The 26,225-nt window shown below is 41.8% G+C and overlaps 2 protein-coding genes across 2 annotated transcripts; both read left to right on the forward strand.

The window, feature by feature from the left end:
• Positions 1–8,874: 8,874 nt before the first annotated feature.
• On the forward strand, positions 8,875–9,816 carry LOC112864880 (olfactory receptor 52H1-like). Its single transcript, XM_025927881.1, has one exon. The coding sequence runs from the start codon at positions 8,875–8,877 to the stop codon at positions 9,814–9,816; it is 942 nt and encodes a 313-aa protein (XP_025783666.1).
• A 12,275-nt stretch (positions 9,817–22,091) lies between these two features.
• On the forward strand, positions 22,092–23,039 carry LOC147576703 (olfactory receptor 52H1). Its single transcript, XM_086679417.1, has one exon. It carries the CDS (start codon positions 22,092–22,094, stop codon positions 23,037–23,039), a length of 948 nt encoding a protein of 315 aa, XP_086535543.1.
• Positions 23,040–26,225: the final 3,186 nt, after the last annotated feature.

Genomic DNA, 26,225 nt, shown 5'->3' on the forward strand with positions numbered 1-26,225 from the left:
CAGTGTCTGTTTTCCTACTTCATAGGCTTGGTATTAGGAGTACATGAAAAATGTAGATCAACGTGCATTGCAGACTGTAAAATACTAATCTAATGTCAGGTTAGTAGTTGACTAATTACCACTGCCATTCTCATCTGGAAGCAGAATCTCAGCAACATGTGCAACCCTGAGCTCATCATTGTCACTTAAAATCCTCCCTCCACTGTACTGTTCATTGGAGGAAAAAACAGGTTAAGCCTGGTGTTTCTCTTCCCTCAAGGTCCGATCTCCTCCCTGGCTGCCCCAATGGCTCCTTGTGGTGACACTGGCTGCAAACATTCCGTTCCAGTGTCAGACTAGGAATGAAATTATGTGTTGTGGTTGGATTTAAAAGACAATAATTATGCAAATATCAGCAGGTAACTTTCTCATACGTAAGTTATCGTTTCCTATACGTTGTTTTTATAAATTCCCCATCCTTTATATTAAATATAAAATACGTTGACCCTATCAATGGGGGATGAAACTGTTTTATTATCCCATCATCAGAATTTAGAGCTGTATTCTACAGATATAGGGATCCATGAATGTGTCTCTCTAAACCCTCTCCTCCAAACTTTCCACATGTGACCATTCTCAAGGTGTCTGATTCCATTGTGTTGCCTCTTATATTTTAGCTCTCGATGCCTAGTCACCCCACCGTCCTGTTTACCCACAGCTTAGCCAGACACTTGCACACTGTACCTAGACCGGATAGTGTACTTATGTCTTATGTTGTAAGAAAATGACAACTAAATGTAGGTTTGTCCTCAGGAGAATAATGTAGGGCTTATTAAAAATGAGGAATGGAATAGATTTCAATGTCTGTCTTAGAGGTAAGGAGGCAGTTGGAGATTTTTATGTTATATACCTGCCACTTTGAACCTATACCTTAAAATAAATAAATAAATAAATAAATAAATAAATAAATAAATAAAATTCAACAGGTAAAAAACTCAATTTAAAAAATAAAATAAAATATTTCTAAATTCTATGTTGAACTACAAGTTTATCTTACTATTTGATGATTACAAAAAATACATAGAAATTCAAATGTCCATTGAATTTTATAATTCTTTAAGTAGGTATATATACATATCTCTAAGAGCCAATGTGTTGATTATAAATAATTGCATAGAGATATTAATTATGGTTACTTAGAGATTCATCAGTAATGGTGTATTATTGACATTTATGTCGCTCAGCTAAATCTGTATGGAATGTTAAAGTAAATTTTTTTTAATTTAAAACATTTTAAAAATTAATATGTCCTAAAAATCTAAAAATAGAATTACCCTACGACCCAGCAATTGCACTACTAGGTATTTACCCAAGGGATACAGGTGTGCTGTTTCGAAGGGACACACGCACCCCCATGGTTATAGCAGTGCTTTCAACAATAGCTAAAGTATGGAAAGAGCCCAAATGTCCATCGATGATGAATGGATAAAGAAGATGTGGTATACATATATAATGGAGTATTATTCGGCAATCAAAAATAATGAAATCTTGCCACTTGCAACTACGTGGGTGGAACTAGAGGGTATTATGCTAAGTGAAATTAGTCAGAGAAAGACAGAAATCATATGACTTCACTCATATGAGGACTTTAAGAGGCAAAATAGATGAACATAAGGGAAGGGAAAAAATAATATAAAAACAGGGAGGGGGACAAAACAGAAGAGACTCATAAATATGGAGACCAAACAGAGGGTTACTGGAGGGGCTGTAGGAGGGGGCAAGGGCTAAATGCGTAGGGGTCATTAAGGAATTCACTCCTGAAATCATTGTTGCACTATATGCTAACTAATTCGGATGTAAACTTGAAAAAAATAAACTAAAAAAAAAGTTTAAAACTATTTTATAGGGCATTAAAAAAATAACAGTCACTCCGCTGTGGTTTTAATCAGCTTCGGGGCTATCACACAATGAAGACAGTAATCTGGACATAACACATTTTTACAATTCCCCATTCTTATTCCTTATTCTGTTTAGCTGCTCCATTTTTCCTAACAAGACTTCTGATGTAAGCTTGTTACAATCTTGTTAGCACTGCAGTTCTTGTCCATTGCTGTCACTGTTCCATCAGAACAACTTCGACACCAAACTTAAAACCTTTGTTGGTACTTGTATCCTTCATAGTTTTATATCAGTTCAGAGTTAGTTGGGTTTGTTGGCAACTTTAGAAAGAATAACTCCTCCTTCAAGTCACTGCTATGTGCAAATCACACATATAATCAAATTATGATGTTGGGCAACGAAAAATACTTTAAAGCTTTATTTGCTCTGTGAGTTGGCTTCTGTAACGTGACCTAGTTCCCAAACATGTGGTGCTGTGCTGTCATTGTAAAATGGGCAGCCGGCCTACGGCAACCACAAGTGCAGGGTGGATTCCTCATTTAGGACTCTTAGGAAGAAATCACCATGTTTGCACAGTGGGCTCACTGTTGACAGTCCCTCGCCTTATATCAACAGCTGCTTTTACAGTTCCCATTACAACGCATCCACACTGACTCCACAAGGGAAAGGCTGGACATGAGAGGAGGTTACTGGACTGTTCTAGAATATTAAAAGACACTTTTACAATAGTACAGAATTGTTTTGATAACCTGTAAGTTTGTTCTGTGACAGTGTGAACAGAAAACAATTCATTCAAACTAGGTCTCCAAAAAAATCCACGCTGTGGAGGAAATACCGTGGAAGACCTGTCGTTACCACATCCTCTCAGGCCCTGCTACGTGGAAGGGAGGGCACTTTTGAGGGAGGGGCGATGTTGTGAAAGGAATTATGTCTACCCCAGGGCGGAGCAGGACCCCATGTGGGCCCAGCAGGCGTGTCTGACAGCCAGTTTTCCTCAGCTGACTCTGCAAGCCACGGCCTTGACTGATGTGGTGTCCGCTGTCCTAACACAGGCACCTGCTGGGGCTCCACGCTCGCTGCTCATCTTCACACCACCTGTTTGGGAAGATCCGGGAATCCTCATTGTACAAAGGAAAACACTGGGGTCGGAAATCTTAAGTAACTTGCTGCAGGCTGTCTGGTAGTGGAGCCTTAATCGTTCCCCGTCTGCAGGACTCAACAGCCCAGGCTCTTCCCATCACACTTCTTGGTCTGTTTATAGGGCTGGGGGGCAGAAAGGATGCCAAGTGACGATGACGGCCCGTGTCTGGGTGGCACTCGGGTGTGTTATTTGTGTGTGGCGAGGCACGTCTCCATCTGAGTTCTCTGTGCCCCTTCCAGTGGTCCTGCCTGGTCTCTTCCTCTCCTGGGTCCCGAGCCCGTCAGGTATAGAGACCTGGGACCAGGAAAGTCGGCAGACAGGACTGCAGACCGCTGCTAATTCCTCATTAACAGTGCACAGCTGTGACCAGCAGCTTCTCAATCCCCCACCAGGGATGCAGGGTCCAAGCCCTCCCGAGGGCCCCGAGAAGCGACCCATAAATCCATCCCACCCATCCCTGCTCTCCCCCAGGCTTGCCCCGGGAGTCCCTGTGGAGTCTCCCTGGTCACCAGTGCACTGACTCCTGAATGGACCAGCTGGAGCAGTACGGGACTGAAGCAGCACTGGGTACGTGGAGGCTGGATGCCCTTTCTCGTCTCTAATCGCACCTCTGCAGCAGAGAGGTGAGAGCTCCTGACCCCTCAGCAGCAGGAATTCATCAGCTGAGATCAGGCACCCCCTAGACAGGGTGTGGGGCTCCTGAAAAGGTCTCCTCCCTGTGCCCTACCTGGATTTATCCCACAGTGAGCCAAGCACTGAAGGTGCTGCTAAAATGCCCATCCCCATGGGATGGTCTGAGAAGCCTCTTCGTCCTGACGGAAATAGGTGGTTCAGACTCTTTTTCAGAGAACAACTTCGGGGTGCAAAGGAGAGCATGAGGCAGAGGCCACCGTGGCCGTTAAGTTTCAGAACTGAGGGTGAGGTATCAGCACCCCCTTCTCACCCTTTCTGGGTCAGAAAAATGTGGAAGGTGTGGGCTGGGGACCAGGAGTAGGGATTAGAGGACAGCACCACCACATTCTTTTTTATGTGGAAGCAGTCTTGTGTTCAGCCGCCTTTTATTGGCTCCGTCCTGCAACAAGGTTCTTTCTTTGGTTGATGCCATCTAATCTGATACTCTACGCGGTCTTTTAGCCATTATTTTTTCCTTACATGGGATCACATTGCTTTCAAATACACTTCCTTCAGTCCCCAAACCCCTCACAGTTTGGGGTTTGTTTTATTTTTTTTAAGATAATTTAAAGGGTGGATGTTCAGATGATAAAGTTGAGAGCTATGATCACACTGGAAAGGAGCTCAGTAGGAACGGGCTCAAGAAACAATACAAGTGCTTCAAATAATTATGTCCATATTATTTAACATGTATGGGGATTCACTGTCATCCAGGGAGAACTGCTTTACATGTTATTTATTTATCCTTCAAGGATTCCTGTACTGTTGGTGCCTTTATTCTTATCCCTAGTTAGGTAAAAGAAATAAAGGCATAGAGCAGTTGAGCATCTTGTACAAAGTCACACAGCTCGTTTGTGGAATAGTTAGGGTTTGAACCGAGATAACACGGCCTCGGAGCCCTCTGTAGATCTAAACGGCTGTGCTGACGTGGGAATACTGGGGAACAAGAAAAATGGACCTTTGTGCTGGCTTTCCCTCTCACTCCTCTCCCCTCCACGATCAGGATGGGATGTCAAATTCTGATTAAATGGAGGTTCAAAGTGCTCAGTCAATTCAGGTTCATAGTGGCGAACTCATGTTGCCAGAGTTCAGTTCTGGAACTCTTCCCTTCTGCCTTCTTTTTGTCTTACTGCTGCCAGCCACATTTAATATGTTCTTGTTCTGCTCTTCCCTGGAGGGGAAACTTGTCCCTCAAGCCCCTTGGGCAGGACACAGTACGTGAGCCACTCTGAGGACAGGGAGGCTCCCTGAGAAGGATCCATAGCAAAGGGCGAGGGAGGACAAGGGCCCTGGCCTGGACCCCACGGGGTGGAGGCATCGATGGAGGGAGACGGGTCTCAGTCTGCAGCAGGTGCAGGCAGGTCTGTGTGCCCCAGTGACCCTGCCAGTACAAAGGTGCGCATGTGTGAATGGAATCAGAGCGAGGCCACTCTCAGCGTGGAAGTGAGACCCAGGACCAGATGATGTGCAGAGTCTGTGTGAGTGGCAGAGGCGGCCTCTCCTGGCCAGAGGGGAATTGCTGTCAAGTGAGGAACATGGTAAGGCTTCCGGGAGAGGAAGCAGTCCTGGACTGGGATCCAGGGTTCCTTGTTCCGTATCCCAGCTGTGTGTGACCCTAGCTTTTCTGTGCATTGGTGTCCTGATCACGGAAAGGGACCCACGACAGGGTGATGCTATGCATGCGGTAGCACATAGGAGAGGCCCCAGGACTTCAGCCCTTAGCACAGAGACATTGCTCTGCCTGGAGCTCAGGAGGAGGGGCATCCAACTTCCACCCCCTCAGCATGTCCCTTGGCAACTCCTGACTCAGAGAGGATGCTGAGCTGTGTGAGGCCTGGAGACCATGTGAGACTGGGCAGAAAGCAGAGCGGGCAGTGAGAAGCCACGGCTATGCACCTTCACTGAGTTGATGATACAATGTTCTCTGAAATTGAGGGCATAGTGAATAGTGTCAAATGCTCCTGAGATGTCAGGAAGGACTGAGTTTGGGACATGGACTTCACTGGTGATCTTAGTAAATTCCCCTCTGGTGGAAAGATGAGGACAGAAATGAGATTGATATGGGAGAAAGAGTAAGCCGGGCATGAGAAGAATATAAGTGGTGGAGAAGAGTACATATCTAGCTATGAATGAGAGATTAGAATTGTTTCTATTAATGTAGACAAGAAAATATCTGAGCACACTTTAGTTGTTTGCTGATGTTTTTAGTTGTTTAGTTGTTTTAGATGTTGAAGAAGTAAAATTTTTAAAGACTGGGTTGAGCTTAGAAGCAAGAAGAGAATGAAGGTTAATGAAGATTGGGAAGATATGATAGAGAGATGGGTTTGTTTTGGGTCAGATACAAGAGGGGTAGTTTTCCATTTATAACAAGAACAACGGTAGCGTGTGTGTGTGTGTGTGTGTGTGTGTGTGTATTAAATATATATGTAGATGTGAGGACTGTCTTGCACAATATAATATCTAATAGCTTCAAATTTCTCTGTGAATTAAAATAAAAGATTTTCCCTTGAGAAAGACAGGTTTGGAGTTGGTGGATGTGCTTGGAGCAAAGTAGGGACAAAATCATCTAGGGAGATTGAGCTGAACAAGATCATGTTGTTGGGTCGTCGGGCATTGGGGGTGAAGTGAATATTGGTTAGGATGAAATTATGGGAATACAAATATGCCTGGTTAGGAAGCATCTTTCCTTCATGTCCTAGAGTGCTTATTATGTTGGTGAATCTAGAAATTGAGTTTTGCATTTTTAGGTGATGGAAGGTCAGTGGAGCAAGGGCACGCCAAATACGTGTAAGAGAGTGCTTGACGTGATAAATCAGAATTTAGCCTAGAAAAGAGGAATGCAGTGACAAGGGGATACTGAATGAAATGAGTGAAAAAGAAAGTGCCCTGGAGGGCTCGAGGTTGTTGAGAAACTAACTACGTGTGTGATGTAGGAGGCAGGTGAGTTCTAACTTACAGTACTTCAAGATCCCACCCCAGAATCAAGTACTCAATTTATAGTAACAAGATAAAGCATCCAAGAGGTGTTATATTAAGTTTAGGGCAAAGGTTGGGGTAAGTGAGTGACAACCGGTAAACTTGCTGCAAAATGATCACCACAATATGTCAAGTTAAAATCCATCACCACAGGATTGTGAATTTTTTCCTTGTGATGTGAACGATGAAGACGTAGGCTCTTAGCAAGTTTCAAATACACAATACGTATTATTAACCAGAGTCACCATGCTGTACATTCCACTCCCACGACTCATCTAGTGAATAACTGGAAAATTCGTGCATTAGACGACCTTTACCCATTTCACTTACCTCCACCGCCTCTTTCCACAAATATGTTCTGTGTGTCTACTAGTTCCAAGCTTTTGTATTGTTGTGTTGGTTTTTTTAGATCACACACAGAGCATTTGTCTGGAAGATCATACGGTATTAGTCTGTGTTTTCTCTATGTGACCTAATTTTCGATCTTCTGCTCTACAGATATCACGTACGTGCCATTTGCCATATGCTCTATAGAAGATTTCCTTTATCCCAGAAAGTCTATGAAAAGACCTGCGTTTAATGTGGAGCTCTACCATTTGCTTGTCATGTGGCCTTTGGCGGGTTACTTAACTTCTCTGTGCCTCAGTGTCTGCAGCTTCAAACTGTAGGTAACATTATTACCTGTGTCATAGGGTTTTAAGAGGATTATGGAAGTCATTTCACGTAAAGAACTTCAGACTTGCGTAAATTGTAGAGGTTTCCAAAAATATTAGTTTCGTTGTGGAAGTTGTTTGCTTGCTTTGATCTTGACCTGGTATTCAGAAGGTAGCAATTTTATATTTCTTCCACTAGAGGGCCTTCAATCACTTTCTATGAATACATGTCTTCAGGAGTTTTGTTTTGTTTTGTTTTCCCCTTTCCTTTTTTTAAACCACATATGCATAGTTTGAGAAAGAAGTATGATAGAATAGTTTAAAACACGCAATTTGAAATAAGAAGTATCTGGATTTGGGTCTTACTCAAATAGACCATTTATTTTCTACGTTAGTCTCTATAGAAGGGGTAAAATAATGCCACTTAGGGGTGCCTGGGTGGCTCAGTCAGTTAAGTTGTTGGACTCCTGGTTTCAGCTCAGATCATGATCCCAGGGTCATGGGGTCCAGCCCTGCATTGGGTTCCACACTGAGCTTGGAGCCTGCTTAAGATTCTCCCTCTCTCCCCCTGCCCCTCTTCCCTGCTTGAGGTCTCTCTCTCTCATAAGTAAGTAAGTAAGTAAATAAATAAATAAATAAATAACGCTGCTTATATCATACTGCTATTGTTGATAGTTTATTTCATTCAAAACATTAAAAAGATTCTTTTTTCTTATTCTAGGAAACAATGATGATAAATGGGCTAAAATGACAAATGTCAACTACAACATTCTTACATATAAGTTAACCTCTTAAAATATTATTTTAAAACGTAATAATATAAATACATATTTAAGGACAAAGAAAAGAACACTTGAACCGATTTCCTCAGTAAATCCTAAGAGGGATCTGGAGGCTGAGCCGTGTATCTGCTTCCATATTGTTCTGGTGAGGCACCAAACATCAGTCTCAGGAACATTCTCGTCTGCAAATGCCAAGTGCTATAGTATAAGGGATATCAGGAGAGTAAGTGCAATCAGCGTAGGGTTAGTGTTCTGGACGCACTGCAGTTTGGGTGTTAGGCTTTTCCTTACTGTCTTCTCTACAACCCATGCCTCTTCTCGGTCCTTGGCATCTCACAGTGTGTCACCTGAGGCAATCGCCTGGCATGGTACCACAGCATAAAGGAGTATTAACTGAGGACTGTCATAATGCTAGTTTGGCCAGTTACTAGAGATGAGATCTTAGATAATATCATCACTCAGAGTTTTAGATTGTATAACAAAAAATAATAGAATAATTATTAACACGGCAATAATTATTAACACATTATTAACACGGCAATAATATTTTACACTGTATGAAGAAGATTCCAGAGTGATTGAGTGACTACTACCAGGAGTATCATGTCTGGGGAATCCGTCTTAAAGACCTAAGCATTGGTCTTGCTAGCAGTAGGAGGTTCTTTCTTAACAGATAGAAAGAAGGAGGAAGAATTACCCTACAGTTTTTTCAGGTTCATTATACACAATTTGTTTTTCAGATACAGAATCTATTCATCAAGTCACACCGGCCATGTACAACCTGAGTAGCGACCACACAGGTGACTTCACCCTTTTGGGCATCCCTGGCCTCGGGCAGTACCACGTCTGGATCAGCATCCCCTTCTGCTTTATCTATCTCGCGGCCATTGTGGGCAATAGTATCCTTCTCTACCTCATTGCTGTGGAACATAGTCTTCATGCACCCATGTTCTTTTTCCTTTCCATGCTGGCCATGACAGATCTGATACTGTCTACCACTTGTGTCCCCAAAACCCTTACCATCTTCTGGCTTGGTCCCCAGAAAATCAGTTTTCCTGGTTGTCTGACCCAGTTATTCTTTCTGCACTACAGCTTTGTGCTGGACTCGGCTATACTCTTGGCCATGGCATTCGACCGCTACGTGGCCATCTGCTCTCCCCTGAGGTACACCACTATTTTGACCCCCAGGACCATTGCCAAAATTATTGTGGGAATCTCCTTCAGAAGCTTCTGTGTTATAGTTCCATGTGTTTTCCTTGCAAATCGTCTACCCTTCTGTAGGACACGCATCATACCGCACACATACTGTGAGCACATAGGTGTTGCCCGGCTCGCCTGTGCTGACATCTCCGTCAACATCTGGTATGGCTTTGGTGTTCCCATCATGACGGTGATTTCGGATGTGATCCTAATTGCTGTCTCCTACATCCTGATCCTCTGTGCCGTCTTCCGCCTCCCCTCCCAGGGCGCCCGCCACAAGGCCCTTAGCACGTGTGCTTCCCATGTCTGTGTCATCCTCATGTTCTATATACCAGCATTCTTCTCCATCCTTGCACATCGCTTTGGGCGTAATGTCTCTCGTACCTTTCACATCATCTTTGCCAACTTGTATGTAGTCGTCCCACCTGCACTCAATCCTATCGTCTATGGAGTAAAGACCAAACAGATCTGGGACAAAGTCATCCATCTGCTCTGTCCCCAGAGGTCCCAGTGATGCATGCCTGAAGTGTGTGGGCAGGGGCAAGTTCTTAGTGTATATCAGCTTAAAGCCTGAACCTGTAGCCAGTGGTTCACAGAAGGGACAGATCAAAAAATTCTTTATTAAGAAGATTTGAAGTTTTGCCTACTCTGTTATTTTAGTCAGAATTTTACTCCTTAATTCCAGTTGCAAAAAACTAAATCCTGTGTCTGGGAAACAGTGTATATATATTTTCAATTTCTTGTTATTGTTATGAAATGATTATCAAACTCTTAATTGAAATAATAAAATAATCCTATCTCTTGAGGCACCTGGGTAACTCTGTCGGTTGAGCGTCGGACTCTTGATTTTGGCTCAGGTCATGATCTCAGGGTTGTGGGATTGAGCCCCACATCATACTCTGCGCTGAATGTGGAGTCTGCTTAAGAGTCTCTCTCACTCACCCTCTCACATGTCATTCTCTCTCTCCGTCTCTAAAAATAAAAAACAAAAATAAAAAATGGTCATCTATTTTTCATGATAAATATGTTTCTAAGCAAACAGATTTTTTTTTTCAGTTTTAGGTATCTTAGTAGTTTACACATCACTGGAGATCACAGAATTTCTCTTGTGATAGCTCTGAAGTTCTGGACTTTGACTTTAAGTATGAGCCTTGGCATATAATAGGTGCATAAGGAATGTTTATCAAATACATGAGTGGCAAATAATCATGCAATTTAAATTAGAGTGCAGGCATTTATTGTGGACAAAAAGAAGGCAATGAGGAAAGCAAAGCTCATTTTTCATTCAATCTTGAGGAAGGAAAATGAGGTGTGATGGTTAGAGTCCTCTAAGAACAAATATAAAGATGACACTAACTTCCTTTGGCCAATGAGAAGGAAAAGTATGAGACGGAAAAGATTGAGATGAGGGATCGAAACCTGGACAATTGGAAGAATGGGTGGCCCAAGTCTCTTCTTCCTTCTCAAATCTCAACAGAGATGTAGTCCAATGGTAAATATGTATCTTTATCTGTATGATGCATTCTTTTTCTAATTAAAAAAATTTTTTAAATGTTTATTTGCTTTTGAGAGAGAGACAGAGCATGAGCGGGGGAGGGGTAGAGAGAGAGGGAGACACAGAATCTGAAGCAGGCTCCGGGCTCTGAGCTGTCAGCGCAGGGCCTGACGCAGGGCTCCAACCCATGAACCATTAGATCGTGACCTGAGCTGAAGTCAGACGTTTATCTGACTGAGCTACCCAGGCACCCCTGTGTCATTCGTTCTCTTTTCAAATCTAGTATGTCTAATTTGGTCAGAGGGAGTCACTCAGTCACTAAATTAGTCAAAGAATCACTACTTTTGGTATTTGTCAAGTGTCAAGGATAGTTGATGTCTGCTTTTCTCCCAGATCTAAGAGGTCCTCAATGCTCATTGCTTCTTTCTCAACAACCTCTAGGAGTTACCAGTGAGTGTGAGTACCGTCTCCCTCCCCTCAGTGGTCCTAACACAAGTCAGCTTTCCTCTGAATGAAACACCAGAGTTCTATGTGGTCTCTCTAGTACTGTTTTTGCCTCCATTCATGTGGGATTAGATTCACCATTCTACAGTAACTCTCTACATATAATTTTAGTAAGAAAGATATGTTTTTGTGGACACAGAGACTATAGTTTGACTACATGTTCTTTTACATGTGACAGCAGTCATATAGTTTCTTCCAAAATTATTTGATGTATTTTGAACACCATAAATAAAAATGTTATGAAGTGTAAGTAGAAAAGATAGTAGAGACAAAACAAAAGAGCATAGATGAAGATATTTTTAAAAAATAAGGTAAGAAATAGGCCAGTGTACTTTTATCTTCATGGGTTCCTATTCTCTTATTACATATGTGGGAAGATTTAAGCTCTAGAGTATGTGAGAGATAAGCATGATTTAGTTCCATAATTTGCACTGCATATAAATAAGAAAACAGTGAGATGGTCAGAGAAATAGAACTATTCCTGTTATGAAGAACAGAAAGAGATATCATCAGAAAGCTCTTCGAGAGAAGCTCCCAGTAAGGTAATTAGTCACATTCTTACCAATTATAGTTTCATTGGGCCTCCTATGTCCCTCATCTCAGTATAGAGCAGTAGAACATCCTAAATTTTCATTTAATAAAGGCTACAGACTTTTCTGGGAGCTAATATAATACAACTCTCCTTAGGTCTGGTGTGGTCCAAATATTCTAGATTATTCTGAGTACAGAGTAGATTCCAGTCAATCTTCATTCATTCATTCATTCATTCAACAATATTTACTGAATATTTGACAAATATTTTCTAAATCTGCAGCACTGTGTTAGGTAAACTGTTTCCTATGTTGACCAAAACAGGGATGGGTGTTATGCTCCTGGTGTTTGTAATTTAGTGAGGGAACTGATCCTCAATCATGTAACCAGACCAATGGACATGTAACTTCAAGTTGTGTCAAGTTTTAGGACACACAGAAACCAACAAAAATGTAAAAACGGTGCTCTTGAAGACAGACTATCAGAGGAAACCAGCTTCCACTTAGGTGAGCAGAAAGCTCTTCCTGAAAGAAGCGTTATTTTCTCTAACAAAGATGGGAATCATGAGAAAAAGCCAGTCAGGTGGGAGAGGGAGGGAGGCAGAGGATTCAGGCAGAGGAGGTGAAAAACCTGTACACTGAAAATTGAAAGACTTTAATCAGAGAAATTGAGTAAGACTCAAGTAAGTGTAAAGGTATCCCATGTTCGGACTGGGAGAATTCATATTAATAAAATGTACATATTCCCCCCCAAATCCACAGATTCAATATAATCCATATAAAAATACCAATGGCATGTCTATAGAAGTAGAAAAAATAAGCCTAAAATTTGTATGGAATTGCAAAAGCCAAGCCAAGCCATGTTGAGAAAGAAGCACAAACCTGGGGGCATCACATTTTCTGATTTCAAACAGTATTACAAAGCTGTAACAATCAAAACACTATGAAACCAGTATAAAAACAGACATATAGATAAATGGAACAGAATACAGAGGCCAGAAATAAACCCATGAATATACTGTTAACAAGGATCCGAAAATGGAAAGGATAGTCTATTCAAGAAATGGTGTTGGGGACAGTGCATATCTACATGCAAAAGAATAAAACTAGACCCTGGTCTTTATTTGAAATGGACTCAAGGCTTAAATTTAAGACCTGGAACTATAAAACTCCTACAGGAAAACATGGGAGGATAGCTCTTTGATGTTGTTAGCAATGATTTTTTGGATATGATACCAACAGCACAGGTAAAGCAAGTAGAAATAAAATAAGTCGGACTACAACAAACTAAAAAGCTGCTCAGCAAAAGAAACATAAACACAAAGAAAAGGCAGGTATTTACAAACCATACATCTGATAAGGCGTTAATTTCTGAAATATGTAAGGAATTCATACAACTCCAGGGTAAAATAGTAATAATCCGATTAAAACAATGGGCAAAAGACCTTAATAGACCTTTTTTTCCTCAAAGAAGAAGACATTTTTTTTGAAGTTTGTAATTTATCGGTATCCTGATTTTATTAGTTTTTAAAATTTCAAGCATACGGAAATATAGAGAATAACACAATAAATACCCATGTGCTACCATTGAGTTTAAGGGGAAAAAAAACCATATATAATTGAAGGGTGTTAACCTTCCCTAATCTTATTCCCTTCCTTCCTTCCCAGTGATAATTACTATCCTAAATTGGTATGTAATACTCATATTTTTATATATCCATAAACAACATATATTGCTTTGCATGTTATTAAACTTATCATTAATGATATGTTTATTTAAAATTGTATATGTCCTGCAACTTGTTTTTTCATTTAATAGTGGCTTATAAACTTTATCTGTACATCTTGGTCTAGCTTATTCATAATTGTTGAAGAGTAGTACGTTCTGCGATTTACTACTTTTTACTTATTTGTTTATTTATTTATTTATTTACTTATTTATTTAAATTATTTTTAAAAATTTATCCAAGTTAGTTAGCATATAGTGCAATAATGATTTAAGGAGCAGAATGCAGTGATTTATCCCCTACATATAACACCCAGTGCTCATCCCAACAAGGGTCCTCCTTAATGCCCCTTGCCCATTTAGTCCATTCCCCCACCCACAACCCCTCTAGCAACCTTCAGTTTGTACTCTGTGTTTAAGTCTCTTATATTTTGTCCCTCTCCCTGTTTTTATATTATTTTTGCTTCCATTCTCTTATGTTCATCTGTTTTGTGTCTTAAATTTCTCATATGAGTGAAGACATATATTTGTCTTTTCTAATTTTGCTTAGCATAATACCCTCTAGTTCCATCCATGCTGTTGCAAATGGCAAGATTTCATTCTTTTGGATTGCTGAGTAATACTACACTGTATATACCACATCTTTATCCATTCATCAGTGGGTGGACATTTGGGTACTTTCCATACTTTGGCTATTGTTGTTAGCACTGCTATAAACATTGGGGTGCATGTGCACCTTTGCAACAGCACACCTGTATCCCTTGGGTAAATACCTAGTAGTGCAGTTGCTGGGTTGTAAGGGTATTTCTATTTTTAATTTTTTGAGGAACCTCCATGCTGTTTTCCAGAGTGGCTGCACCAGTTTGCATTCCCACCAGCAGTGCAAAAGTGTTCTTCGTTCTCTGCATCCTTGCCTGAGTTGCCTGAGTTGTTCATGTTAGCCATTCTGACAGGTGTGAAGTGATATCTCATTGTGATTTTGATTTGTATTTCCCTGATGAGGAGTGATGTTGAGCATTTTTTGATGTGTGTGTTAGCAATCTGGATGTCTTCTTTGGAAAGTGTCTTCTCATATCTTTGCCCATTTCTTCACTGGATTATTTGTTTTTTGGGTGTTGAGTTTGGCAAGTTCTTTACAGATTTTGGGTACTAACCCTTAATCTGATATGTCATTTGCAAATATCTTCTCTCATTCTGTCAGTTACCTTTCAGTTTTGCTGATTGTTTCCTTTGCCATGCAGAAGCTTTTTATCTTGATGAGGTCCAAATAGTTCATTTAGCTTTTGTTTCCCTTGCCTCTGGAGACATGTTCAGTAAGAAGTTGCTGAGGCCGAGGTCAAAGCGGTTTTTGCCTGCTTTCTTCTCGAGGTTATTTATGGCTTCCTGTCTTACATTTGGGTCTTTCATCCATTTTGAGTTTACTTTTATGTATGGAGTAAGAAGGAAGAAGACATTTGAGTGGGCAACAGGTACATGAAAATGTGCTCAACGTCACTAATCATCATGGAAATGCACATTAGAAGCATAGTCTGAAATCATCTCACAGTTGTTAGGATGGCTAATTTCAAAAAGACGATAACAAATGTTGGCATGGAAGTGGAGAAAAAGGAGTATGCTGCTGGCAGGAATATAAATTGTTACAGCCATTATGGCAAACAGTATGAATGATCCTCAAAAAATTAAAAGTAAAACTCTCATATGATTCAGCTATCTTACATCTGAGTACATATTGGAAGAAAACAAAATTTGTCTCTTGAAGAGATTATCTGCACTCCCATGTTCATTGCAGCATTGTTCACAATAGAAAAAATATGGAAAGAACTTGTGTCCATGTTTGGATGAGCAGATATATGTACATCACATTTTATACGAGGGAATATTATTTAGACATGAGAAAGAATGAAATCTTGCCATTTGCAACAACATGGATGAAGTGCATTATGCTAAGTGAAATGAGCCAGATAGAGAAAGACAAATGCTGTGTGGTATCATTTGTATGTGGAATCTAAAAATAAAAAATCAAACTCATAAAAACAGAGTAAAATGATTGTTCCTGGGGGCTGGGTTGGGGGGACACGAGAAGATGTTGGAGAAAAGGACCAAAATTTCACTTATAAGATGAATAAGTTCTAGAGATCTAATGTTAGAAACAATGACTATACTTTATAATACTGTATTGTTTCTTTGAAATTTACTAAGAAAGTAGATGATAAGTGTTCTCACTAAACACACACACATACACCCACACACACACACAACTATGTGACATGTTAACCAACTTGATTGTGGTTAAAATTTCACTATATACACACACACATATATATATATATATATATATATATATATATATGGAATCATCACTTAGTACACTTTAAATATATATGATTTTATTTGCCATTTATACCTGAATAAATCTGAAAAAAATAAGAAAGTAAACATTTATGGATGAACAGATGGCAAGATGCTTATTTAGAAAGGAATAAAGAGAGAGGAAGGAAGGAAGGAAAGAAGGAAGGAATGAAGGAAGGAAGAAAGGCAAGGAAGTAACACATGAGAAGACACAGGCCTAAAAGTCTGTGCATTACGGGAACTGGAATCTAATGTGGGGGGAAGGGGTTAGATAGACAGAATACAAAATGGTAATATTGCAGAAGATTGGAAAACCCAGATCATTTTAAGGAGTGTAATATTCTAAGAACAATGGGAAGTCATAGGAATTTTATAATTTTTTTTGAAGTTTTCTGATTTTGAGAGAGAGAGAGAGGAGAGAGAGAGAGAGAGAGAGAGATCATGAGCAGGGAGGGGCAGGGAGAAGGAAAGACAGAATACCAAGCGGGATCTGTGCCATTATTGCAGAGCCCAACATGGGACCTGAACTCACAAACCATGAGACCTGAACCAAGATCAAGAGTTAGACACTTAACCAACTGAGCCACCTGGGCACCCCAGAAGTCATAGGAATTTTAATCAAGGCAGCAACTAAGTCCAAAGTGTATTTTAAAACATTATTCCTAAATCTATTGTTTTTTACGGGGTTTGTGATAGTTTGGGGCGGTGGTGGCTCCCTGGATTCAGCAGTCACTCTACTACCCTTTCACATACATTTTAACCCTCAGGAGGTGGGCAGCCTCTTTGATCAAGAAAAAACTTAACCCCTCAACCGCCTGAAGGAAAGGCAATTTCACCACAAATTAGAAACAAAACAATAGAAAAGCTTTGCTCAGCCTACGTGAAAAAACTCCGATTTCATTCTGTGCAAAATAGTGAAATAGCAGTTCAAGTAATTGATGGGGGCCAAAATTGGCGTGTATAAAATATTCAAATAGGCATAAGGAAATTCCTCCTTACTCATTTCACCACTAAATCATTTTTTTAAAAGTAACATGATTTTAAGTTAAACATACTGCTACAGACATGGTGGTGATTGAGTTGTAGGAAATACCATTTTGAAATAGTGGGTCAGGACTCCTATGGGGCATCCTAGACAGAGGGCCAGTTGTCCATTAAGGTGCTACCCTTCGATCTTGCGAATAGAACCATAATATCTGTGTGTAAAATAATAGTTTTTGATGATATTTAAGGAAGTGTGAAGGCTGAGAGGTGTGACTCAATTTTTTAGGATGTAAATTACAAATAAAGTGGGAAGGGGCACCGGGGCACATTCCTATTTAGTCCAGTGGAAATCATTAACTGAGACAATGATTTTTATTAGACAACACTAAGCTGCAAGTTCTACATAACCTTCTGATTGGACCAGGTGTTCATATGAGACTCATTCAAGTTTCCATAACCAGCTCTGCTCCACATAATCAACAAAGGAATGCAGACGTTTCCAGAAGGGGACAGATTACACCAAAGGTAAGGATTGTACACTTATATGAAATATTGGCCAAGGAACTTCCACTTCTGGTACATCAAACAAAACACCATTGTGCATTTGACCGTTATTTTCAACAGTCTTGCGATACAGGATTTAAAACGATAGCCATTGGAACAAATGAAAGTTTTGTACAGTGTGTCCAACCAGAAGGAAATATGCCTGTGGATGAGACAAAGACCAACAATTGGCAATTTGGGGTCCACTACTCAGGGTTATTGACCAATATCTGTGCAAGCATAGAGACAGAGACTCTGGCTCTGCCTTCCCAGGGACAGTGACCTGGCTGCTGATCTGAGGGATAAGCGCCTGCCAGGTCTAAACAGACCTGGGCCTCCAAGCCACCAAGAGTGTCGGTGGGCATATCTGGTAGTCTTCCCACAAGATTGTACTTTATTGTTCATATTGGTTTTTACCAATAAAAATTATATTAGTGTTTCAATTGGGGTTGAGTCCCATTAAGGAAAACGTAAAGATAAGAGGAAAATAAGGATGAAGACTGACAAAACCACTGGAAGTAGCAGGTGCCAGGACTCAGAGGTGAGAACAGAACAGGATTGAAGCGAAGGGAGGACATGATCAGATACACAAGGTAGGAGGAGCAGTGTGCAGAGGGGAGAGGCAGGAAGGAGACACAAGGAAATACGCTGATCCTTTAGGAAGCCATGAGAGTGATGTAGGTAAGAAGTGAAGGTAGCTGGACAATGAGACAGAGAAGGGAATGGCTCGAGGGCATTTTAAAAGGGCTCAGCAGCACATTTTTATAAGAAACCTCAATCCTCATGAGCAGTAAAGTGACATTTGCTGATCCTGGGAGCACTAAGAGCAGGGCTAGGGTGGGGAGTGGATGCAGTTCAGGACGTGATGGATTTCAAATAAAAATGGGATGTTCAGGCAAAGATATTGCAAAACAGCAGCCACTGGATTGCCAAGGGCAACATACTGACTTTGGCCATCGAAGGAAATAGCGTCCAGGATCTGCTCTCCTCTGCTTCCGTAGAGGCAGTGCCAACCCACCTTCTTGTTTTCCGGTTGTAATGCTCACATCCACATATGCATTGGGCCCCCAGGGGAAAACAAGGCACAGAGATCCACTGTGGAGCCTATGAAGGCAGATGCTGGGGCCCCACTTTGAAGGCAGTAGAGCATCTTGACATGGGCCATGTGAGCAGTTTAACAAGGGCTCGGTGAGCCCGCGCTGTGTTAGACATTTTCACAAGCACTGTTCTAAATAGTTGGTCACCCTTCTAGAATCTCGAGAGGTAGGTACTGTATTACCACCTTCTTGCACACATTAAGTGTGTCGTCCAAGCCCTTTACCACAGAGGCAAGGACATGAGCTGGAACCTGAGCAGATGTAGCAGGTGGGCACGTGCACAGCCATGTCCCGTAGGCATACGGGCTCACGTGTGATGCAAAACATAACAATAAACAACTGTAGGCAATAGGAACTGCCAGGCATGGGCAGGGTTAACGTGAACTTCTGTCCATTCTCCCTTTGAGAGTGATAGGATGTCCCTGAGGCCCTATTTACCTCTTCCTCCCCCCCATTGAACATCAGCCAGAAATAATAAATGGGCAGGGAATCTACCTGTCCACCAGTCCCGGGCTTTCCCGTCCGTTTTTTTCTTTGTTTGGTGCGTTTGCTCCTCCTGCAGTTTCTGGCTATCTCTCAGTATGACCTTTCTTCTTCTGGTCTGGCCCAATCTCCATGAATAGGTGAGTGTTGGCTGTTTGTGGTGTGGGGCCTGGACCAGGATTGGCCAGAAAGAGGGGTTGGGTGAATGCTCAGGGCTCCATTTCCAGGAGACACGCACTGAGACTGTCGCTTCCTTTCTGGAGTGATTTCCACTTAGAAGTCCAGGTCATGGTCACATGACTCGCACAGATACTCCATTTAAGGGACCACAAAAGATTTGAACGGATGCACAGTCATACACCTGGGTTAAGCATGGCCAAGTAACTGAGTTCAGCAAACTTCTGGGTCTGACATGTGACAAGGACTCACTGTCCTCACCTAAAACGTGGGATAAGTGTGCAGATGTGTGTGTGTGTGTGTGTGTGTGTGCTGGGGATACTCTGGTTAGTATATGCATCTGTCTGTCTCTGTCATCTGATGATACAGGCGATATCAAATATGATCTATTATTTGTCCTTATAATAAATGAGAATTATAGATATTAGGCTCTTTTGAAAAATGTGGGACCTAAGGATTATCGTTCAGGTATGTCCACACAGGTTGACAATAAATATGGATCTGGAATGAAAGTGCTCATCCATCTGGCTCCATAGCATATCCTTATGGCCCATACTTTATTGAGATACTGTGGCATCTGTGTGTGTGTGTGTGTGTGTGTGTGTGTGTGTGTGTGTGTATGCGCTTATCTACCATAATGCTATACACACAAAATTTAATAAAATGAATACTTATATTTTATATCATCCATTACCTGAGTCTTATTTAAATTCCCACAATTATACATCATATTCCATTACTGATTTGTTTCAACAGAATCCAATCAAGAATTTCTTCTTTCACTTTCTTAAATTCATTTAATCTAGAAAAGTATTTTTAACATCTATGTTCCCTGTACTCTATTGGTGGCACTGACTTGGTGAACTGACCGAACTGTTTCATAGATTGCCCCACATTCCAGATTCATCTGACCTTAGAATGACAAGCCTCAGAGTTCACTCGCCCCATGTGTGTCCGTATGTGTGTTTGTAGATGCTTGGATGACTGTATGAAGATGCGTTGTGTCTGAGTGCATGACACACAAAAACTAGAGAAGATCCCTCCTCGCATAGGTGTGAATAAAGGACGACCTCACAGGAGCTGGGAGAGAAGCGATTCCAAGCACTGGTTTCAAGGACATGATGTGGGTTTTGTTCTGGGATGTGACCAGCACATGGATGGAACTTTTCACAAGAAGCCTGAACAATCTAATCAGCTCTCTCCTGTTGGTGACAGGTGGTGACTAGGTGCCCTCCGTGCTTAAGAACCAGATGAAGGTCACTCAGCTGGAGAGCAGGAATACTCAGCAAACGAGAGCTGGACTGTGGCCACCTTTGAACAGTGAATGTGTTCCCAGAGCCCAGAACCTAATATAAAGGAGATGCTATGGAGGAGGGTTCTGTTGCTCCAAGAAAAGTGTTTTTACACCTTTTTACTGATAGAAATGGGGGTTCAGAAAGAAAAGAAGAGAGTATTTTGTTTCCCTATACCAAAAGCAGAAGAGTGATGAAAGTAAGTCTGACGAGCTGGGCCTTAGAATGAGCTAAAATGTGGGGGTTGGCACAAAGCTGAACATGAGCTTGGCCTTGTAAGTCCAGGAATCGTAGGTGTAGGAACATCACCATCTTCCTCTCCCAGTGCTGCTCCTGGGAGTGCTTGGCCTTGCTCTGTGGTTGGTTATGTGTAGATTATAAGTAACTTCCTATGTACTGACATCACTGGAGGAGGAAGAAGGTAAGGAAACTAGGCTTTGAAAGAGCAGCTTTGCAAGTAAAAACGTACATGGCAACTAGCAGTTCCATAATTCATTTGTGAAATATGTTGTTTATATTTTTCTCGCCATGTGTTTGTATGATGTGTGCCTTGTGTATGATGTGTATGGTGTATGCATATGTGTAAGGTCTGTGTGAGTATGTGTGACACAGAGAGCAAGGTGCTAGGGGGAGTGTATCTTGTAGGAGTATAGGTAGGTGAATCTATTATGGTGAAATGTATGAGAGAATGTAAGTATAGATCAGGGAATATTTGAGATCATAAATATAAATTGTGTGTATCTGAGACAATGTATATCGAGGGGCCTATGTTTATATCCAATAGGATATGAGTTTATGAGGACACACTTGTCTTCTGGACAGAAATCTCAACTTGGAGTATTATTAGTTCAAATGTTAGCATGTTATACAGCTGTATAGCTAAGGGGTACTTGAAAATGAGTTTTGTGTGTGTGTGTGTGGGGAGGAGAGGAGTAAGGACCCAAGAACTTCACTTTGCTAATTTTTATTTGTTATACGTATTATCCAGTGTAGAGTAGGAACTGAATTTGTGTTTGCTGAATTGACTATATTTTTGGATGGCCATGAAGGGGTGTTGACCTCACAAAACTGAGAGCCATGGTCATCACGGATCCTTGAAAGAGCAAGCAAGTATCCTGGGACAAATTTTGAAATTCCACATGACAGAGCAAGCAGATCTTGTCAAGGTCTTGTCAAGACCAAGCAAACAATAATGTCTGTGAATTCACAGAAACTATTTCCACCTGGAAAAAGTATGTGCTGTAATTTTAAACTTGTATCAGTGGCGTACCATAAAATGAGAAGAGTGATTGCAGCCCATTTGGAAAGCTGCTTGGAGGAGTTGTGTACAGGGCAAAGGTGGCCAGAAGAATGAACATATTCTCGTTAGGTAGTATGACTATATATCTCAATATATCTGAGACAATCCAGGATTATGCAAGTTACCTGCAGTCGTTTTAATATCAACCTATTTTCACTTCAAAGGTGTCCCACGTTGAATGATAAATCATCTTATCTTTAGGAGTCAATAGTCATGAGTGGTTGGAAGTGAGAGTGACTCACATGACCCTAACTACTCTCTACTACCCTCTGTCCTCAGGACCTGAGGCCTGTGTCACCGTGTTCGACCATGGTCACTTTCAACCTGAGCAATTACAACCCAGGACCCTTCATTCTGGTGGGGATCCCAGGCCTGGAGCAATTCCATGTGTGGATTGGGATTCCCTTCTGTATCATCTACATTGTGGCCGTGGTGGGAAACTGCATCCTTCTCTACCTCATCACGGTGGAGCGTAGCCTTCACGAACCCATGTTTTCCTTTCTTGCCATGCTGGCCGTGACTGACCTCGTCCTGTCCACAGCTGGTGTTCCCAGGACACTCAGTATCTTTTGGCTCGGGGCTCGAGAAATCACATTCCCAGGGTGTCTTACACAAATGTTCTTCCTCCACTATAGTTTTGTCCTGGATTCAGCCATCCTGATGGCCATGGCATTTGACCGCTACGTGGCCATCTGCTCTCCCCTGAGGTACACCACTATTCTGACTCCCAGGACCATCATCAAGATTGCAGTGGGCATCTCCTTTCGAAGCTTCTGCATTATCCTTCCAGATGTATTCTTGCTCACACGCCTGCCTTTCTGCAGGACACGCATCATACCGCACACATACTGTGAGCACATAGGTGTTGCCCGGCTCGCCTGTGCTGACATCTCCGTCAACATCTGGTATGGCTTTGGTGTCCCCATCATGACGGTCATCTCAGATGTGATTCTCATTGCCGTTTCTTACAGCCTCATCCTCCGTGCCGTCTTCCGCCTCCCCTCCCGGGATGCCCGCCACAAAGCCCTTGGCACGTGTGGTTCCCATGTCTGTGTCATCCTCATGTTTTATACACCCGCCTTTTTCTCCATCCTTGCCCATCGCTTTGGGCACAATGTCTCCCGCACTTTCCACATCCTGTTTGCCAACCTCTACATAGTTATTCCCCCTGCACTCAACCCCATTGTCTATGGAGTGAAGACCAAGCAGATCCGAGATAAGGTCATACTTTTGTTTTCCACCAAGGCTACGGAATGATGTTTCAATGTGCTATGGAAAAGCAGATATCATTGTATAGGGGATATTAATGTAGCAAGACTGAGAAAAGAGCTAATTCTAATTGAAGTGAGAACTGCCTGCAGGTGCTTTTGCATACAAGGAAAATGGTGTGGTCTCTTTAAAGGACTTTCATTATTCTATATATAAAAAAAATCCTTGATGGTGTGTTTGCTTCTGGAATATGAAGTTGTATAGGATATGATCAGGAAGAAGAGGTGAAAACAGAGAGCTGGCTTAGCGTAAATGGACAAAGGAATATAAATTTGGAAATTGACATTTGACTCTGTGGAGAGAGAAAAGTGTGTTATGCACAACAGAGACCCTGAGGAAGTGAGACTAAAAGTGAAAATATCAACAAATAATTCATTATTGAGGGGATTGGTAGATGGATTTAGGACATTTATGATAATATTCAGTTCTCACTAGTGTTCATCATGTGCTTCTGCCATTCACTTTATATTCCCTCTACCCCCAACAGACACACACATAAAATCATTCAGTACCAGAGCTAGGAGAAGCACGATCAACCAGCAGTGCTGTGACGGGGAGGAGAGAGCATGTATTTCTCAACACCTGCATTCTAGCCCCAGTGCTGGCAGAAGAGAGGAGCTTCTAGGCTCCAAGACACTGAGAAAGTGAGCTGCAGAGATGTGCCAGGAGACCTTAAGCCAGTTCAGTGAGAACGCAAAGTAGATGTTTAACCCCATTTGCAGAAGACCTGTGGGACTTTTATCGACAGAGTGTGTTTCCTGGACTGGAAGAGAGAATCAATTACAAGACACATCAGTGCAGTGAAGGGGGATGAGGAGAGAAAATCTACAAGAAAGTGATGCATCCATGGTAAGATGCATCTAGTTCCACAGGATTGCATTAGAGACAACACTGCTGTGTTCAGAAAAAGATCTAGAGTTCTTACAATAAAGCTTTTTTCTTCTTTTGACCATTTTCCGCCGATGTGGAATTATTTGTTGGGTACCCACTGTATTGCAACACGGTTCTAAGCATTCGGGAAAGGAAGGTTAACGATACAGAGACTCCGCCCTGCGTTTGTGGAGCTTATATTCTCAGGAGAGTGACACACGAGAAACGAGAGAACAAGTTGTACACCTTCAAAGAGGGATGTAACCGATGGAAAAATGCAGCGAATACAGTGATGCACTACAAGTGGACGAGGAGGACAGGGCAGCGAGGACAGCAAAGGCAAAGGCCCTGGGGCAGGACACAGTGTGACGTGACTGTGCACAGAGCAGAGGCCAGCGTGTCTGGAGCAGAGCGAGGCGGGGATGCAGGAGCAGGGAGGAGGGGGGAGCGTGGCCGGGTCCTGTGGGGCTGGAATCATCGGAACCTCATTGTAGGAGGAGGAAACTGATGCCAGCAGAGTGAACGTGACTTTTCCAAGGCACACAGCGGGGCGGTCATCAATGTGGAGCTACACTAGACTCTGCCAACCCCCAGTTCAGAGTTTTCCCCACTTGACATAACCTCACTCTTGTAAAAAAGAAAACATGAGTAGGAATATCAGAGCCCATTTTTCTTGCTTCTGTGAAGCCTCTTGTCATAAATTAAGCCACATCCTTCTAAGGGAGGAGCCTGCTTTCTGTGCCAGCTGCTAGAAATTCCCTGAAGAGATGATTTCTTACTCTCTTCTCATTATTTCCATTCTGCTGAGAACATGGATTAGCCAAGAGCTGATATTTTTAAAAGTTTACTAAGGAAGGGATAGTAAATAAATAGATTCTGAGCTATTTATTTTGTATTTTTATTTATTATTATTTCATAAGTTTATTTTTGAGAGAGAGAGAGAGAGAGAGAGAACACTAGCAGGAAAGGGGAAGAGAGGGAGACACAGAATCCAGAGCAGGCTCCAGGCTCTGAGCTGTCTGTACAGAACCTGAATCAGGGCTCGAACTTGTGAACCAGGAGATCATGACCTGTGCTGAAGTTGGACTCCTAACCGACTGAGCCACCCAGGCGCCCCTAGACTGAGCTAACTTAAGAGTACATACTCATTTCATCGTGGTAGGGACTCAAACTTGTGGTTATTCACCAACAGGCACGAATGGCTCACATGAAAGCCTAATGACCTAGAAAAACCAACGTAGGAAGCAGTTGTCTCCTGCACTGTCTCCCTTACCCTCTCCCACTATCTTTGGCCCATTTATGTTATGTTTCTACTTCTTTCCCAGGACAGTTCATTTATTTCTGTGACTTATGGCCTCTTTTCTGGTAACTCTCTGTCTCAGTTTTCAAAAGAGCATCCTGCTAAATCTCAGTGTCTGTTTTCCTACTTCATAGGCTTGGTATTAGGAGTACATGAAAAATGTAGATCAACGTGCATTGCAGACTGTAAAATACTAATCTAATGTCAGGTTAGTAGTTGACTAATTACCACTGCCATTCTCATCTGGAAGCAGAATCTCAGCAACATGTGCAACCCTGAGCTCATCATTGTCACTTAAAATCCTCCCTCCACTGTACTGTTCATTGGAGGAAAAAACAGGTTAAGCCTGGTGTTTCTCTTCCCTCAAGGTCCGATCTCCTCCCTGGCTGCCCCAATGGCTCCTTGTGGTGACACTGGCTGCAAACATTCCGTTCCAGTGTCAGACTAGGAATGAAATTATGTGTTGTGGTTGGATTTAAAAGACAATAATTATGCAAATATCAGCAGGTAACTTTCTCATACGTAAGTTATCGTTTCCTATACGTTGTTTTTATAAATTCCCCATCCTTTATATTAAATATAAAATACGTTGACCCTATCAATGGGGGATGAAACTGTTTTATTATCCCATCATCAGAATTTAGAGCTGTATTCTACAGATATAGGGATCCATGAATGTGTCTCTCTAAACCCTCTCCTCCAAACTTTCCACATGTGACCATTCTCAAGGTGTCTGATTCCATTGTGTTGCCTCTTATATTTTAGCTCTCGATGCCTAGTCACCCCACCGTCCTGTTTACCCGCAGCTTAGCCAGACACTTGCACACTGTACCTAGACCGGATAGTGTACTTATGTCTTATATTGTAACAAAATGACAACTAAATGTAGGTTTGTGCTCAGAAGAATAATGTAGGGCTTATTAAAAATGAGGAATGGAATAGATTTCAATGTCTGTCTTAGAGGTAAGGAGGCAGTTGGAGATTTTTATGTTATATACCTGCCA

Source organism: Puma concolor, chromosome D1 (genome assembly GCF_028749965.1).
Source record: "Puma concolor isolate L17-30 chromosome D1, mPumCon1.1.hap2, whole genome shotgun sequence".
Classification (NCBI taxonomy): Eukaryota; Metazoa; Chordata; class Mammalia; order Carnivora; family Felidae; genus Puma; species Puma concolor.

What these genes read in the sequence shown, in the direction of transcription:
- LOC112864880 (XM_025927881.1), top strand. Translation starts at nt 8,875, where the DNA reads ATGTACAACCTGAGTAGCGACCACACAGGTGACTTCACCCTTTTGGGC.
- LOC147576703 (XM_086679417.1), top strand. Translation starts at nt 22,092, where the DNA reads ATGGTCACTTTCAACCTGAGCAATTACAACCCAGGACCCTTCATTCTG.